Genomic DNA, 17581 nt, shown 5'->3' on the forward strand with positions numbered 1-17581 from the left:
AAAAGCAGAGTAGGAAAGCCAGCCTGAGTTTAAAATGTTTTCTATGCCTAACCAAAGGGTGTTGTACCGAGAGTTCTGTAGAGAGACGTTTCTAGACAGTGAGGTGGGGAACGTGTTGGTGGCGTTGCCTTTTAGACGAGCTCGTTTAGGCATAAGCCGGGCACTGTGGGTGTCTCTGGTGTAAAGTCTTGTTTCTCTGTCTGAGACTCCAATCTAGAACTTTCGAATATTAGATCTCTTTTTCTGCCCCTAACTTTTCAAGATCAATAGTTAACAAATGGAAACGTCTTTAAAAAATAGATTAGATTTTAAAGGATGTAGAGCTAGAAGACTGTGTATCTATTACTAGTCCACCATCTTCATTTTAATCACGAAGACAGTGAGACTGGAAGGGATCTAAGTCTAGCGTGAAAGGCAGAACTCCTGAGACCCCCCCACTCAGTGCTTTTTCCTGGGAATTCAGTGAGCAGGGACACTCTGTTCGGCCTGCATCTGTGTAGGGTCTAAGAACTCTTCCTTACAAAGATAATTTGAATGTTTATAACATTCTCTTGCTGTTCGCGGGGTTTGGAGAAGTAATTGCCTTTTTCTTCTCAGTTAACTGGAATCTGCAAACCCAACAACCCATTTGCCAGCCATCGAGAATGAGTAGAGATCCCCTGTCCGCGTCGGGCAGGGGAAGCATTGTCATTGCCTCGCTCACTTGCTCCCTTCTAGGTGGAAGTCAGCTTGGCCCTTAAAGCCCAGGTCAGAGGCAGGGTCAAGCCCAAGGGTCTAGGTTTAGGCCATCCACACGTATCATATCTCTTCCCTTTCACTGTGTGTTTTAAAGTCCGCTTTCCATAAAATGTGTCTAAGCCTTTCCATTTCCTCCATTCTTACCTGATGATAATATTAACCTAATAATATTCCATCTGTTTGCTTTATCCGAATTGGCGGGGGAGGCTGGATTTTGTATGTGGTTCACCCTTCAGTGATTATGAGAGCTTTTTTGGGTCTTGGGGATGAAGTAAGTGTCTCAGATTGTAGAAATGTAAAAGTCCTGTTACCAGCATGAAATTGTAATTAAAAAAATAAAGAAATAATAAGAGCCACTGCAATTAACTTTTCTATGATTACGGATGAAGGTAAGGGGGAACCCAGTAGCCTGCAAACTAGTCTGACCACGTGTTCTTATTTTGAATAACCTCAGGGAAGAGTCAGACATAGCCCACTTTTTTCTGCAATTTTTCCTTTTAGTGTGATTTTTTTTTTTTTTGTAGTTCCTTTGATTGTTGATTTTATTCCCCCTTCTTGCCTTAAAAACAAAAACACAAACAAAAACACCTGCTAGGTTACACTTACACATTAACAGCCGCCACATACCCTCTCGGTATTCTTTAAATGAGATATCTATTGAGATCATTAATTATGAACTGTACTTTGTTCTTTTTGACTTTCAGAACAAGGAAAAAGCAGTCTCCATGTAACGTCCTTAGAAGATGCAGAATGCCGCAGAACCAAGGAACGCCTCTCTAATGGAAACAGTCGTGTTTCAGTTTCCCGGCCGTCCCGCAACATCCCAAGGAGACACACTCTAGGTGGGCCCCGAAGTTCCAAAGAAATCCTGGGAATGCAAACATCTGAGATGGACAGGAAGAGAGAAGCTTTCCTGGAACATCTGAAGCAGAAATACCCTCATCATGCCACCGCAATCATGGGCCACCAAGAGAGGCTGAGAGACCAGGTAGGAACATGGCACCATTTTGCTGTGCACAGCTCATTCTGAAATGAACATGAGGGAAAGCAGAGTGACCGGCAGTTCAGAGGGGGAAAAACAGTGGAGTCGATTGTGCCCACTGTTGGGTTGTTCCAGGTCTGTTTTGGCCCTTGGGAGGAGAAGGCAGCCTGCAGTTAAAGGTTTGACCTGAAAGCTCAGTTCTCTTGAATGCCAGAGAGGAGAGACCCAGAGAGCCTGCGCTTCCCCCAAAAGGATTGTCCTGGTGTTCAGCCACAAAGACATCTGACGTACAGGCAGGAAAGGGTATTACTCTCCTGAGGGAGCCCTAGGATCAATTACTGTGCACTCAGAAAGCACTTGAGTGCTTAGCACAGTGAATGAATGAATGAATATATACATACATAAATACGTTTTCAGGGTCAAGCGGAGCACAGAGGGGTAGACTTACGGTAAATGCCTTTTCCTTGGGAAGCTGACATTAGGGTTCAGTTTCTGCTCTTTTTTTTTTTTTTTTTTTTCCCTTTTAATCACAGATGTTTACCTTTTGCATTCTTGGCTTTCCGCTGTCATCAGCTACCTGTTTTCTCAGGTTATCTTGACAGCTGCCCAGATTACCACCCAACTGTGGCTTCGGATGTTTCTGTTTTTGTTTCTTGGCTGCGTGCAATGACTTCTTTAGCAGACAGTACAGTTTTGGGGTCACAGGAGATGGGAGGTCTCCCGTGTAGCCCTCATAGGCATGTTATCCGATTGACCTTTGAGGCTGGAGGACATGGTGAAGGAAGCAGAGCCTACTTGGGGAAGAGGGTGGGCTGTTACTGATTTCCACACTCTAGGGAGAGGGGCGCGTTCGCTGTTTTAAGTCGAGTGTCTTGCCAGTTAACTGATTACGAGAGTAATGTGTAACTAACTCAGCTTTTGGGCATTCGTGGAAATGGAAATTGGCGTTGGCCTGAATAATTTGAACCTGTACTTCATCCTCAGTCTCATTTTATGCATTTAAATTCAACCTTCTCTTCTCTGAAATCTTTATTAGAGTGCCTAAAATGATAAAATGAGCTTTATGGGCTGTATGTTGGTTTTTTGGTTCATGTTACCAAAAGGCAGCAGACCCAGAAGAGAGAAGGGCAGGGAATCCTGGTTGATGTAGAGCCGATAAATTCTTCAGTAATTAAGAAAATGGTGACTGTTTTCATTTCAAATGTATATAGAAAATACACCTGGGGCGCCTGGGTGGCTCAGTGGGTTAAGCCGCTGCCTTCAGCTCAGGTCATGATCTCAGGGTCCTGGGATCGAGCCCCGCATTGGGCTTTCTGCTCAGCAGGGAGCCTGCTTCCTCCTCTCTCTCTCTCTGCCTACTTGTGATCACTCTCTGTCAAATAAATAAATAAAATCTTTAAAAAAAAAAAAAAGAAAAGAAAATACACCTATTATATGTATGCATTTATTTATTTATTTATTTACTCACTTGAGTTTTGTCCCACAGTTTTATAAGATATAATTGACATATATAAAAATATCCCTATTTTTTCGTTGCTGGTAGGGTCAGTATCCATATAAGTAATGCGTCTTGTTTTTATGAGGCACCATACTTTATCCAAAGTGGTTTAGAGGGAGGAAACTCAAACTTAGAATAGTTACAAATACACAGACTTCTAAGGCAAAGTTGGAATTTGAATCTGGTTAAGTCTGAGTTCAGAACCCTTGTTGAGTCCACTGTTCTGTAAGTTGATCATTGCCTGTAGAGCAGGTCGTATGGCAAAAAAAAAAAAAGAAAGAAAGAAAAGAAAGAAAAAAAAAGCCTTCGTTTCCTAGGTTTTTGACTCCTCTAATAATTAAATTGATGTAAGATGGATTAACAGGTGAAAAGCAAACTAAAGTTTAGTAAATGTATACTTCCTGTGTATACATGAGAGAGACCCAGGATAACTGAGTAACTCCCCAAAATGGCCAAAGCCATCACCTGAAGTACCATGTTCAACTAAAGACAAAAACAGTTGTTGGGGGTGGGAATCAGTTATGGGAGGTTACCCTGAAAAGCATAATAATCAAGGATAAAGTTGTTATGACCTAAAATAATTTAGATAGTGTGCCTGGCTCAGAAAAGGAGCTATTAACTAGAGACCACTATTTCTCTAAAAGACCTCTCTGTCCAGCAGGGCAAACATCTAATTATCAAACATCTCTTCTTTTTGTTCTGTGAATCACCCTCCTCTCCTTTGAAGCCCTAAGCCCCTACCCCATTCCTTAGCTTAGGATGTCCTATAAGCCTCAACTGACCCTACATGTTCTTGGGTCTCATATTCTTACAGGGTTCCTATATATACATAATTAACTTTGTTTCTTTCATGTTAATATGCCATGTTAATATCAATTACCTAATTACCACTTACCTAATATTGAGGTTCTAAATACCGCATACTCTTCTGGTGGTTGTTTTCCTGGCTGCCTCCCAGAGAAGTGGCTTTAATGAAAACAGTGCGGCTGGGGGGAGTTTAAGAGTAAGATGGTAACCACGCTGTATCTAGCATCTTACATGAAATACCTGGGTATTAAGGGAATCTAGATTCCAATTCCTTGGGATTAAACCAAAGGAGAATTAGAGCATACCTTACATTTCGATCTCAGTTCATACACTGCGATGTTAATATCAATTCACCCGCCAAAAACTTGGAAGGGTAAAGGGAACTTTTTTCCTCCCCAACAGTCTGTACATGCGGTGTAAGGGACATGGTGAGGTTCTGTGTGTGTGTGTGTCTGTGTGTGTGTGTGTGTGACTATAAGGACAGGGGTGAGAGTAAAGGAGGTTAGGAAATTGATAGTGTGTTGAATGAGGAGGAAGAATATATATTTTTAAAATTAGAAATATATTCATTTTGCTGAGAAATTGAGAAGTTAGTATTTCAAAATGGTATATTTTTCGCATTAAAAATATTTGTTAACTTGGGGTGCCTCGGGGCTCAGTGGGTTGAGCCGCTGCCTTCGGCTCAGGTTATGATCTCAGGGTCCTGGGATCGAGTCCCGCATCGGGCTCTCTGCTCAGCAGGGAGCCTGCTTCCCTCTCTCTCTCTCTCTCTCTGCCTGCCTCTCTGCCTGCTTGTGATCTCTCTCTGTCAAATAAATAAATAGATACCTTTAAAAAAAATATTTGTTAACTTTACTGTTACCCATGATCTCATAATTACTGCTACTGCTATGATGAGGCTTTGGCTAACACTCTCACATGGGAAGCCTAAATATAACGTGAGGGGTTCATGGGATCAGATGACTGGGAATAATGACTGTGGCTTAGCGGCCTCAACCTCTGATCTATCCCTACATCTCCGCCACAGGTGTCTTCTGACTGTGGCTGGTCAGCTGTCCCTTTACTGGGTAATTCAGGATGAATTCTTGGGTATTCCAAGCTGACCATTTATTTTATTTTATTTTATTTTTTAAGATTTGGATCTTAAATTTGGAGCCCCGATGTGGGGCTCGATCCCAGGACCCTGAGATCACGACCCGAGCCGAAGGCAGCGGCTTAACTCACTGAGCCACCCAGGCGCCCCCCAAGCTGACCATTTAAAGGGGGAAAGATTCTGATGCCTGGATTTGTGTACGTGTTTTTTCCTTCTGTTGTTCCTCAGATGACCCCTACTCAGCGTTGTGCACATCAGAGATAAGCTCAGGCAGTTCACGGTTTAGGAAATTCCTGTGGACAGCACTTCGTCTTCTGGTTTTTCCATTCTTTTTCTCCTACTGTCTGTTTCCTCTTTCCTGTCCTCTTCTCCAGGGCACCCTTTGTTCCTCCCTGACCTTCTTAAAGTGGATCATTCCAGGCTTCCTTTGCAGGAAGATCGTATGACCAGCCGTAAGGAGGAATTCAAATAAACAGGTCTGACCACTTACCTAATATTGAGGTTCTAAATACCGCATACTCTTCTGCTGGCTGCTTTCCTGGCTGCCTCCCAGAGAAGTGGCTTTAATGAAAACAGTGCCGCTGGGGGCAGTTTAAGAGTAAGATGGTAACCACGCTGTATCTAGCATCTTACATGAAATACCTGGGTATTAAGGGAATCTAGATTCCAATTCCTTGGGATTAAACCAAAGGAGAATTAGAGCATACCTTACATTTCAATCTCAGTTCACACACTGCGAGATTCATGGTTGAAAACTTGTATTTGAGCCTTTGAAAATAAGCCAATCAAGAATTTTCTTGAGTCTGAATTACTGAAAAGAGGTTTCCTTAACTTCCTTCTACTGTCTCCTGAAAATGCAGATGACCATTAGTGCAGCATAATACTAATCTGCATAGTAGTAGCTTTTTTTAAAAGGATCATATTTATTTATTTGATAGAGAGGGAGATCACAAGTAGGCAGAGAGGCAGGCGGGGGGAGTGGGGGTGGGAAGCAGGCTCCCTGCTGAGCAGAAAGCTGGATACAGGCCTTGATCCCAGGACCCTGAGATCATGACCTGAGCCGAAGGCAGAGGCTTAACCCACTGAACCACCCAGGCACCCTGCATGGTAGTAGCTTTAATGGTACTAACCCCCTGACATACATGTGTGGGGCAATCCGAGCATGAAGCCACATCACCTAGCAGCTGAGAATTTGGCAATGAGGCCTGGCAGGGCTGGACTGGAATTCAGCCTCCACCATGGGCTTAATTGTATGATTGGAGCTAAAGACTTTATCCTTCTCTGCTCCTGTTCCCTCATTTGTCAAAGGACAATAACACCAGTATCAGAGAGTGCTGAAAAAGAAAGCCGTGGGTCCTCTTACTGTTTCAAAGGCAGCTCCTGCATTACAATATTCTGGTTGATGGGATCCAAAAAAAGAGTCTCCACAGCTCTTCTTCGCAAATTGGTATTCAGATTCATTTTACATTTTTACCAACCGTGTTTGGATACCTGAAGATTGTTTTTTTCCATTGCCCGAGCATAATTTTATTACCTTTCTGGAATGTATTTGTATGTTTAATGTCATTAAAAGCTTAAAATTTGGATTTCTTTCACTTACTCATACCATATAGCTTTATTTGGCACCTGACATGGTAAAAGTGCAATGAGACGTGGCCCCTGACATCACGTCAGTAAAAGAAAGAAAGCATTTGTGTACAGATACTGATCCTTCAAGATCCGGCCCAGATGTCACACCTTCTAAGTTGGTCACAACATCCTATTTTTTTTTTTAAAGATTTTATTTATTTATTTGACAGACAGAGATCACAAGTAGGCAGAGAGAGAGAAGGAAGCAGGTTCCCCGCTGAGCAGAGAGCCCGATGCAGGGCTTGATCCCAGGACCCTGGATCATGACCTGAGCCAAAGGCAGAGGCTTTAACCCACTGAGCCACCCAGCACCCCTGGTCACATCTTACAGTACTTATATTACACTATCTAGTAATGCCTTTATCATACTTCTCTTTCCCATATAGAATATACTTATGGAAGGCAAGAACCTTGTTTTAGTTACCTTTGTAAAGTCAGCATTTAAGGGAATATGCAACCTAAATGAAGCCTCATCAGTTTTTGTTGAATGAAGGAATGGGTTCGCCAATGTATTTCTAATACAATTAGAATGTGATAGGATCTAATACAATTAGGATGTGATAGGGGTGCCTGGGTGGCTCAGTGGGTTAAAGCTCTGCCTTTGGCTCAGGTCATGATCCCAGGGTTTTCGAGCCCTACATTGGGCTCTCTGCTAAGCAGGGAGCCTGCTTCCTCCTCTCTCTCTGCCTCTCTGCCTGCTTGTGATCTCTGTCTGTCAAATAAATAAATAAAATCTTTAAAAAAAAAAAAAGAATGTGATAGGAACCATATGAGGGATAAGGGGTGGGGGGGGAGAATCCAAAAATTAAGGAATCATTTGCAGCTTGGGGAGTCAAAACAGACTGAAGCTAAGAAGCTAAGACAAGATAAGTAATTTCCCTCAAGTCAAGAAGCCACCATTTGGACCAAGGTCATAGTCCCTCAAGTCTGTGGTCTTCCTATTTGTTACTGACTGGTATTTGCTTCCTCCACCTTTAGTTTTTCTGAAGTTTTGTAACAAAATTAACGTAGATCACCGCAGGTCGAGCAATAGAGACATTTCGTTGCCATTTCTTTTTTCTTTTTTTTTTTTTTTAAGATTTTATTTATTTATTTGACAGACAGAGATCACAAGTAGGCAGAGAGGCAGGCAGAGAGAGAGAGAGGGAAGCAGGCTTCCCGAGGAGCAGAGAGCCCGATGCGGGGCTCAATCCCAGCACCCTGAGATCATGACCTGAGCCGAAGGCAGCGGCTTAACCCACTGAGCCACCCAGGCGCCCCTTGTTGCCAGTTCTTTAAAAAAGATTATTCTTGGGGCCCCTGGGTGGCAGTTGGTTGAGCATCTGCTTCTTGGTTTTGGCTCAGGCTGTGAGCCGGTGTTGGGCCCCATGCTCGGCGAGACATCTGCTTAGGATGCTCTTTGCCTCTCCCTCTGCCCCTCTGCCCAGCACAAACACGCATACACCCTCTCTCTCTCAAATAAGTAAATAAATCTTTAAAAAATAATAAAAAATAAAAAGATAAATCTTAATTCCAGCATGCATGACATAATCATAGAAAATAGATTCTTGTATATATTTTACATTGAAAGGCAGTTACTTTTTTTTTTCTTTTTAAAGATTTTATTTATTTGACAGACAGAGATCACAAGTAGGCAGAGAGGCAGGCAGAGAGAGAGAGAGAGGAGGAAGCGGACTCCCCGTTGAGCAGAGAGCCCGATGCGGGACTCGATCCCAGGACCCTGAGATCATGACCTGAGCCGAAGGCAGCGGCTTAACCCACTGAGCCACCCAGGCTCCCAGGCAGTTACTTTTTTGAAGCAGCTCTGAGTTCCGAAGGGTCTTTAGTTCAGCCGTCTCTCAGTCAAGGTCGCCGTGTAACTACACAATTTGGGAAAGCCCTTCTTGTATGTCTTCATTAACAAGCAAATGTCCATCTGTCCATCTTGCTGTCACCAACAGAAACCAGCTTTCTGCTCTTAGTCTCAGAAACCCTTCTGAAAATGATGTGTCAGTTTTTATTTTCCAGTTATGAACTGGAAATAACTAGTCAACGAACTAGGTCTGTAGTATCTGCTTTGTGGTCACAATTCATTTATATGTAGTCTTTTTTTTTTTTAAGATTTTATTTATTGATTTGATAGACAGACATCACAAGTGGGCAGAGACGCAGGCAGAGAGAGAGAGAGAGGAGGAAACAGGCTCCCTGCTGAGCAGAGAGCCCAATGTGGGACTTGATCCCCGGACCCTGAGATCATGACCTGAGCCGAAGGCAGAGGCTTAACCCGCTGAGCCACCCAGGCTCCCCATTTATATGTAGTCTTATAGCTAATGTGGTGGAACTTGATGTGGAATGAGTAATACCTTTTTGTTAAATATTTCAGACTTTTTATTAATATATAATGTATTATTTGTCCCATTTTAACATGAAAGTTTACTGTGTACTTCCATTTAATACAGTGAGTGAGAGAGACGTGAAGGTGTATTTTCTTTTGATAAGACATTGTGGAGGGGTCAAATAAGGAGATAAGAACATGAACAATAAAACTATCTGATAGGGGTTGGTAAGGCGTAAGGCGGAGGCCTTCCCTCAGGCCAGGGCTACAGGCCATCTCAGTGCCTCCCCGTCACCCAGCCTCACCCTTGTGCTTGTTTGCAAATAGCACTGGGGCTGTTTCCTCAGTGTCTGGTTCCTTTGGCCTCACTTCCCATTGTTTACCACAGTCCAGGGCGTCTGGTGCTGAAATGTGTGCCACCAATGGTGAAAGGGAAAATAAGGAAAAATTTTATAAATATATTTTTTATAAATATTTTTATAAATATTTCCTTTATCAATAAGGAAAATATTTATTGGTCTTTTTATTCATAAATACCCCAGCTTCTGGTTCATGCTACTTTTTTTTTTTAATGACTTCTAAGAAAACTTTATTTATTAGTGAAGAGTTGTTCTATGGAATTTGGAACTGTAGGCTTCCGGTCAGACTCAACATTATCTGTTCTTTTGACTGACATCCCCTTTTCAGAAGGTATATCCTTGATTTTATCAAGAATCATGGAACATTACCCAGTTAAAGACCGGGAGTGAGAGAAGTCTTAACTGCATTTGAATCAGAACAGCAGGTCTTAAGAATCAAACACTGCCTCAAGTTGGTAGATTAAAGATATTCTTACTCCTGTTCTCTCCCAATGTCACTGAAAAAAAGTTAAGGGTATTAACAGTGGGAAGAGAGAGAGAAATGTTCTTCATCTCGAATGAAGCAAGGAAGTGATCAGGACTCGTGGAATGGCTTTGGGAGACTAGGGAATGTCTTCGTGGAGGAGCCGTGTACACGGAATGTAGAAAGTGGAAGTGGAGTTGATGGAAGGAAGTTTGCTGCCGACAATTTGTATGTTCTCGATCTCACCTTCCACAGGTGAAGCTTTCCAGATGGAAAACAGGGTCAGCAGGAGAGAGGAGACAATGATTACCAGATCACAACACATCCAGTCACAGAAGGGCTGTGATTTAAGTGGCTTTGCTGGGGGGTCTGGAGGTCTCAGTTGTTTATGTGGCCGAGCTTTGGTTTTGGCTCAGGTCGTGATCTCAGGGTGGTGAGGTCAAGTCCCACATCGGGCTGAGTACTCATTGAGGAGTCTGCTTGAGACTCTCTCTCTCTGCCCCTCCTTCGCTCTAAAAGTTAATAAATAATTCTTTAAAAAAATAAAATAAAGGGCTTTGCTGCATGCCCCATAAACACTGAATGCCACAAACTGAAGAGTGAGAGTGACACACTTTTAGCGCAAAACAAGTAACGTTTTGTGGAGAGGGCACTTGATATCACAGACCAGAGGTGAGGGTGTGACCTGCCTCTGCTGACTCCTCCCTCCTACACACTAGTTTTCAGTAGCCAGCCAGCCCCGTTCAAGTGGGAATTCTAATACGAAAGAAGACAATAAGAAATATGTACCTTTAAACTGATGTATTAGTCAGGATGGTCGTGATTATGCTGCACAACAAATAAGCCCTATGGGGGTTTTTGAGCCATGATACCAAAATATTTCTTTTGTCATGCATGCAGAGCTGGTTGTTTGGGCAAGTCTCTGGAGTAGCTGTCCTTACGATGACTTAGTGTTTCGGGCTACTTCCATCAGGTGATGATGCTGTCTTACGACACAGATTCCGAGTCTCCACTGCATAGGGGAGAGCACTAACAGTTCAGCACAGGCTCTTAAATATGTTGGCCTATTTGTCACTATCCTTTATTGTAGCATCTTGGTTCTACAGGGATGTTTGACTTACCTAGATTTTTGAAATTGCCCCATTTTCTGACATCAGCTTTCCCAAATGGCTTTATCTGCACATAGTATATCTGTACCTAACACGTTATGTACTTCTCTGTACAACAGCATCAGTCACATTTATAGCTCATATAAATGTATTAACACATATTTACACCTATATGTAGTGGCATTTTTTGACTTACTTTGGATGAACTTCTTCATATTATGGAAGAGTCTTAATCACACTGGATTATTCCTCGTGCAGGAGATCTCAGGGTATCAGGTATACATTGGGGAACTGATGTAGTCCCTCTGTCATGATGAAAGCTCCAAATTATTCAGATTTTATTCTTTTTTGGGGGGGGGATTTTATTTTTAAGTCATCTCTGCACCCAGTCCACACATGGGGCTCAAATTCACAACTCCGAAATCAAGAGTCACATGTTCTACCAACTAAGCCAGCTGGGCACCCCAATCACATTTTTTTTTCTATCAGATATGTTCTAACCCAATCACCCTATGTAAGTGAAGTGTTCAAAATTCCCAAATATGCATCTACGTCTATGGATATATGTGTCAGGGAAGCCTGAAAGGTGAGGGGAATTGAAACTAAAGGTGCACCAAGATCATAGACCCTCGTTAGTGGAAGCCTTTGGCCATAGTCAACATGTGAATAAAGGCTAAAGTTGTAAAGGGGCAAGTTTGAACAATTATACATGTTTCGTACATATGTGAATACATACATGAAAGGTTTATAGATTATACTAAAGTAATAGACCTAGATAAGGCATTCCCCTTTAGAGTTACTAATTTCTTCTGATCCAAAAAGGAAAATGGTGAGAGAGGAGCCACGTACAATAATAAAAACCAGTTGGTTGTGTGAACCAGTGACGGAGTGTGCATTTACAGACCAATTTCTTGCCTACACCTTAAGGGAAAAGGAAACAATTTCTTGGCAGTTAAGAAATCTGATACAATGTATATGCAGGAACTACTCATATCCAGCCACAGTAGAAGGGGGGCAGAAATGCCCTTACGCAGATGGCCGTGAACGTGGAGAATGTTAGCTAGATGTTCAGCATTTCTTTAGCACTGTTTTCTCAAGCACTATTTATAGTGGTGAAAAGTGGAAAAGGCTGCAAGGAATACATATTATTGGCATCAGCTAAGACTGACACTGTGGCTCTTTGCATATACTGGCTTATTTCATCCTCCCAACAAGGCTAGGGGCAGGCGATATTAACCCTCCTCAACAGAATGGGAAACTGAGGCACCGTGTAATTAGCTCTTATTCAAGGTGACACGGCAAGTCAGTGTGGCAGCACCGGGATTTAAATCCTGTGATCTGGCTGTGGGGGGTTCTTGGCTTTTACCTCCAGATCACACCATCTCTCTGATGAAAGGCAAAACCAAAGGACATCTATTTAAAATGTTGAAAACGGGGAAGGACTAGAACAGGGGGACATGTTTGGCCCAGTGGCAAGAAGTACGACACTTGGTGGGGATCCTAGAATGGCTGAAATGCCCGCTTCCTACTTAGATTGGCCTTCAGTAATCCCAGGAAGAAAAGGAATTCCACACGGAAGAAGCAGTGAGATCAGTAGTGGTAAGTATCTATGGAGGTAAATGTTGAGATGTTACTCCTGCTAGGGCCACACCCCTGAGTGGAAGGATCGTGGTGTCGTTACAAAATTACAAGTTGCCTTTAGAGGATTTATATTAGTGTATCCGTGATTGTGTGTTTAATAGAAAGTGAGAGCCTTTGAATAAAAACCACGATAAGATTTGAAAGAATCAGGATAAAAACAATCGTCGTCAAAAATTCCAAATCTTCCCTATGTCTAAGTCAGAATGGGATCAGAAACAATAGTCATCTAAATTTGGGCGTGATGAAAAACAATGGGGAAAAAATAAGCAGAGAGAACAGTCTAATACTTAACAGATGATCTTACTCAAGGGACCAGATGAAGGAGCTCGCTGGAAATGTTTCCCAGCGGTCTGATTATTTTGAATTGTGTCTTAAAGGGGAGGGAAGTGCATTTCTGAGAATTTGGAATATTACATAGTAGGACATCTTGTGGTGGTGGTTTGGGGGGGAGAGAGCTCAGTGATCAAAAAGACTACATTCAAGGGGCTGCAATTTTACTTGCAAAATTGACTTGAAGTTGACATTAATCATAGAGGATACAGAAAAAGAGAAAAAGAATCCTAAATGGGGATTATTCATAACACATGGCTTTTGATCCATGTTTAATTGGGTGCTACCAACCTCTACATTAGCTTTCATTTTAATTAGTGTTGTGGAAGAGCAGGAGAACAGTGCTATATTCAGGGGAGCTCTGAAAAAAAAAATCAAAATAAGATTCTGCTGGAAAACCTGCTAAGGCATTTCTGGGAGTAGATGGACAGCAAAGGAGAGTCAGAAACCCAAGTGACGCTATGTGGTGGCAGGAGATGTCTGGATCAGACCAGCCGAGAGAAAATTGCCCCCAATTGGATAGAAATTTTCAGGATTGAGGCATCCAGAAAGGACCAGTGTGATTCTGTCCAGGACAATGATACGGAACTCATATTGCAAGTGTCTAAATGGTCCTTCCGCTTGTCACGATTCAAGCTTGTGTCTTGGCCATTACCCATTCTTCCTGCAGGTGTTTTCTTGGATTAACTCAGTCTGATGGTGATTTAGCATCAACCTACACCGTGAGCCCAACCTACATCGTGAGCTCGACATCAGGCAGTAGAATGCACTTGGGCTGCCAAGGACGCATCTGTTTAGTGGGAAGAGTAACAACTTTGGGGTCCTATAGAACTGAGTTTTTTATATGCCGGGATAGTCTTAGTTGTGGAATGTAGGTGAATCATCTGTTTTCCTGGGGCTTTTTGGTAACCGCAGAAATGAGACCGACAGTACTGTTGTGGTGAAGATTACATGAGATGCTACATTCTATCAAATAGCACGTGTGGGATGCCTGTCGAAACCCTTTTCATTCAGGAGAACCTCATCACTGAGAAGTGAGGGCCGTACACATTAGGGCGGCATGAAACAGTGTCCGTTCTAACTGGCAGTGATCTAGAATACACTCTGGGAAATCTGAGGTCCCCTGGCTGTTAGTAGCTGGTTGGGGAATGGAGAGAAAGTTTCTAATTTGGGGATATTTTTGGTTAATCAAAGTTAAATGAATTTCTATGCTGTAGGGCCTGATCAGATCTTTTGATATGCTAAAAGACTTTGTAAATCTCACTTGGAGTTTGGGAGCAGGTGGAATGAAAAGTACAATGTTTCCCAAGCCTATTTGACCACAGAATTACTTTTCTGGGGGCTCTTCTTTTGTGAGACACACTAGGAAATGGCAGTATGTACCTTAGAGCCTTGCTGGAATTCAGAAGCGTCTGGGTGGCTTCATTGGTTAAGTGCCTGCTTTTGGCTCCTGTCATCACCTCAAGGTCCTGGGACTCGAACCCCGCATCGAGCTGTCTACTCAGTGAGGAGTCCGCTTTTCCCTCTCCCTTTGCCCCTCTGCACCCTCCGCCTGAGCTTTCACTTTCTCTCTCTCAAAATAAATAAAATATTGAGGCGCCTGGGTGGCTCAGTGGGTTAAGCCTCTGCCTTCAGCTCAGGTCATGATCTCAGGGTCCTGGAATCGAATCCTACATCGGGCTCTCTGCTCAGCAGGGAGCCTGCTTCCCCCATACCCCCTCTGCCTGCTGCTCTGCCTACTTCTGATCTCACTCTGTCAAATTAATAAATAAAATTAAAAAAAAAAAGAAAATCTTAACAAAATAAAAGAAGTAGCAGCAATAGCAGCTTGTTAGAACCCAGAGCACTGAGAGAGCAAAGAGGGAAGATCTCACATGGGGATCGGAATTCAGATGGTGCCTCTTGGAATGACAGAGGTCTCCTGGAGGCTCCTGGAGACTTGTCTGATGATCTGTTTCCTCAATGCCCAGGGCGCAATAGGTGCTCAGAGAGGCCGTTGATGGATTATGATCTGAATGCGTAGAAAGAAGCCGTGGGTGGCTGGTGATGGAGGAGGGCGGACAGGCACGTGGAGACAAGGACAGGGACCCTTGTGAGTCAGTGTGTAGGCCAGGGGAAGTGAGCTGGCACTGTCATTTGCAGGAGGGGGACGTCAGTGACGTCAGGTAGAAGAAGGCTAGGTTGTGTGGGACCTTGAGAGTCGGCAGAAAGCTTGGACTGGCAGACGCAGAGCAGCCTTGAGCCTTGAGCCTTGAGCTCGGAAGTGGAATAAGAGCAAAGTTCAAGGGCAGCTGCTCTGGGCTATGTCGGAGGGACCTCGAAGAGGAGCCTGAGTCCCAGCCTGGAAGAGGTTGCAGTGGCCAGGAGGCAGTGGCCAGGAGAGCACCTTCGGGAACGGAGCTCAGCCAGCACTGAGGGATTGAATGAGGGAAGAAGAATGGAAATGAGGGGTGGGCGCCAGGCTGGCCCAGTGGTTAAGCGACTGCCTTTGGCTTGGGTCATGATCCCAGGGTCCTGGGATCCAGCCCTCTGTTGGGCTCTCTGCTCAGCAGGGAGCCTGCTTCTCCCTCTCCCTGTGCCGCTCCTCTGCTTCTGCTTGCTCTTTCTCTCTCTCTCTCTGGCAAATAAATAAAATCTTTAAAACAAGGAGAAGAAGAATGGGAATGACTCGGCGTCTGGAGCGGGACGGAGGGACGGAGGACTGCGGCTGGGGTCGTGGGAAAGGCGAGGATGCTCAGTGAGCACGCCACGAACGAACTCACCAAGTTCCTGCCTGCACCCGGGGCCCTGAGCACGTCTAAGCTCTCTGTGTCGTCTTTCCGTCTGTGTGGAACCACCGAAACACTTCCCTGGACTGCCACGGCAGCACACGAGTCACCGTGGCCAGAGGAACGGATGGAAAAGGCCCCACCGTGTTCATGGTTGGGATCAGCTGATGGGGATAGAGCTAGGAGGGAAAAAAAATCTGGCCTGGAGCTCCATGGGTTTTTCCACAAAATTCTGTAGGGTCTTCTTTTTGAAATGCTTTCAGACTTCAGCACCAAGTCCTTTCGCATTCCCCTCTCGGCATCTTTGTTGTGTCAGGCCTGTCCTTCCCTCTTCCTCTCCTTCTCCTGAGTCGAGGCGCGACAGCCCCTGCACAGGTGCGGAGGTGGACCGTGACCAGTGGGTCAAGTTCAAGTTCACGCCTGAAACTTTGAACCAAGGCATTGATTTTGACAGCGCGGGGACAGACGCAGCTTACTGTTATGTCATGCTTGCACCCAAGGAGTATTTCTGGGTTAATGGAACGTGCGAGGACTTTTGTCCATGAGTGCTTCCTGAGGTCCCAGCTGGGACAGTCACCGAGCTTCCTCAGACATCACCAGGATGCTGAACGGAGAGGAGCAGGTGGATGTGGTGGGGCGGGGATGGCCTCGTACGGGAGACACAATGGGCTGTACGCGCTGTCATTACTACAGACGGATTCCGACTTCTGCGTCCTTTGTCTTCGCTCTGTGCCTTCCCCCACCCCATTTTGTTGCTTCTTCCTTTCCTTTTTTATTTATTTTTTATTTTTTTTAAAGATTCTCGAGAGAGAAAGAGAGAGCACATGCACAAGCAGGGGAAGGAAGAAGCAGGCTCTGGGCTGAGCAAGGAGCCCGATGCGGGACTCGATCCCAGGACCCTGGGATCATGACCTGAGCGGAAGGCACTGAGCCATCCAGGTGTCCCTTCTTTTTGTTTTTAAACATTTGAACTGATCTGGAACATTCTCCTGTATGCATGTGTGCTGAGTATTAAAAGTGTGAGGACAGGGAGCCTGGTTCTGATATTTACTGTAGTATTCAGTGTACTGGATTGTATTTCTTCATCTTAATTTGATAGCAAGTATGTCTCTTCTTTACTAAATTCAATTCATGTTCAGTAAATTCTAAACAGTTACTCAAGTTTCAGTCTTGAAAAGGAGCATTTGAAATGACAGTAGGTGCTCCAAGTAAAAATGAGTGTCAGACAACATTAAGAAAGAAGGAGACAACTGGAGCCCAAGCCTGGGGAGATACATGTAATTATGGGAACTGGGAAGTCTGAAGTCTGTAGGGCCACACCATCAGCCTGGAAATTCAGGGAAGAGTTGATGTTGCAGCCTTGAGTCCAAGATCTGCAGGATGGAAACTCAGGCAGGGTGTCTATGTCACGGTATTGAGGCAGATTATTATTTTTTTTCAGGGACTCTGAGTTTTTGTCTTAAGGCCTTCAACTGATTGAATGAGGCCCACCCATGCACTCTGGTCAGAGCGTGCCAGCTCAGAGCCTGCTGATTTAAATGTTAGTGACATCTAAAAAATATGTTCACGCCAGCATTCAGACAGGCGTTTGACCAAACGGGGTCACCACGACCTAGCCAAGCTTACACATGAAATTAGCCAACACCGTAGCCAAAGCTGACCAAAATGTAGATGGATGATTTCTAAAGCAAACAAGGACTACGAACAAAAATAGAGCCAAAGTTCAAGCTTTAGGGATTTACCGCAGTTGGTCTTCATTGTTTAATTCAGAAATCAAAGTACCCTTATTCTTTTGGTGATGCCTCCAATCTGTGTTTGACTTGTGAAGTGTGTATTGGATTTTTTTATTA

General features: G+C 43.9%; 1 protein-coding gene across 17 annotated transcripts in view; it reads left to right on the top strand.

The window, feature by feature from the left end:
* Nucleotides 1-17581, top strand: part of KIAA1217 — a 377430-nt gene that overhangs the window by 94456 nt on the left and 265393 nt on the right. For all 17 annotated transcript variants that reach the window (XM_082742072.1, XM_082742091.1, XM_082742090.1 and 14 more), the window contains exon 2: nucleotides 1443-1726. In XM_082742072.1, the coding sequence (XP_082598198.1) occupies nucleotides 1613-1726 (114 nt within the window). In that variant the 5' untranslated portion in view covers nucleotides 1443-1612. The remainder of the gene's footprint in view (nucleotides 1-1442; nucleotides 1727-17581) is intronic.

Source organism: Mustela nivalis, assembly GCF_964662115.1.
Source record: "Mustela nivalis genome assembly, chromosome: 7".
In the NCBI taxonomy this organism is placed as follows: Eukaryota; Metazoa; Chordata; class Mammalia; order Carnivora; family Mustelidae; genus Mustela; species Mustela nivalis.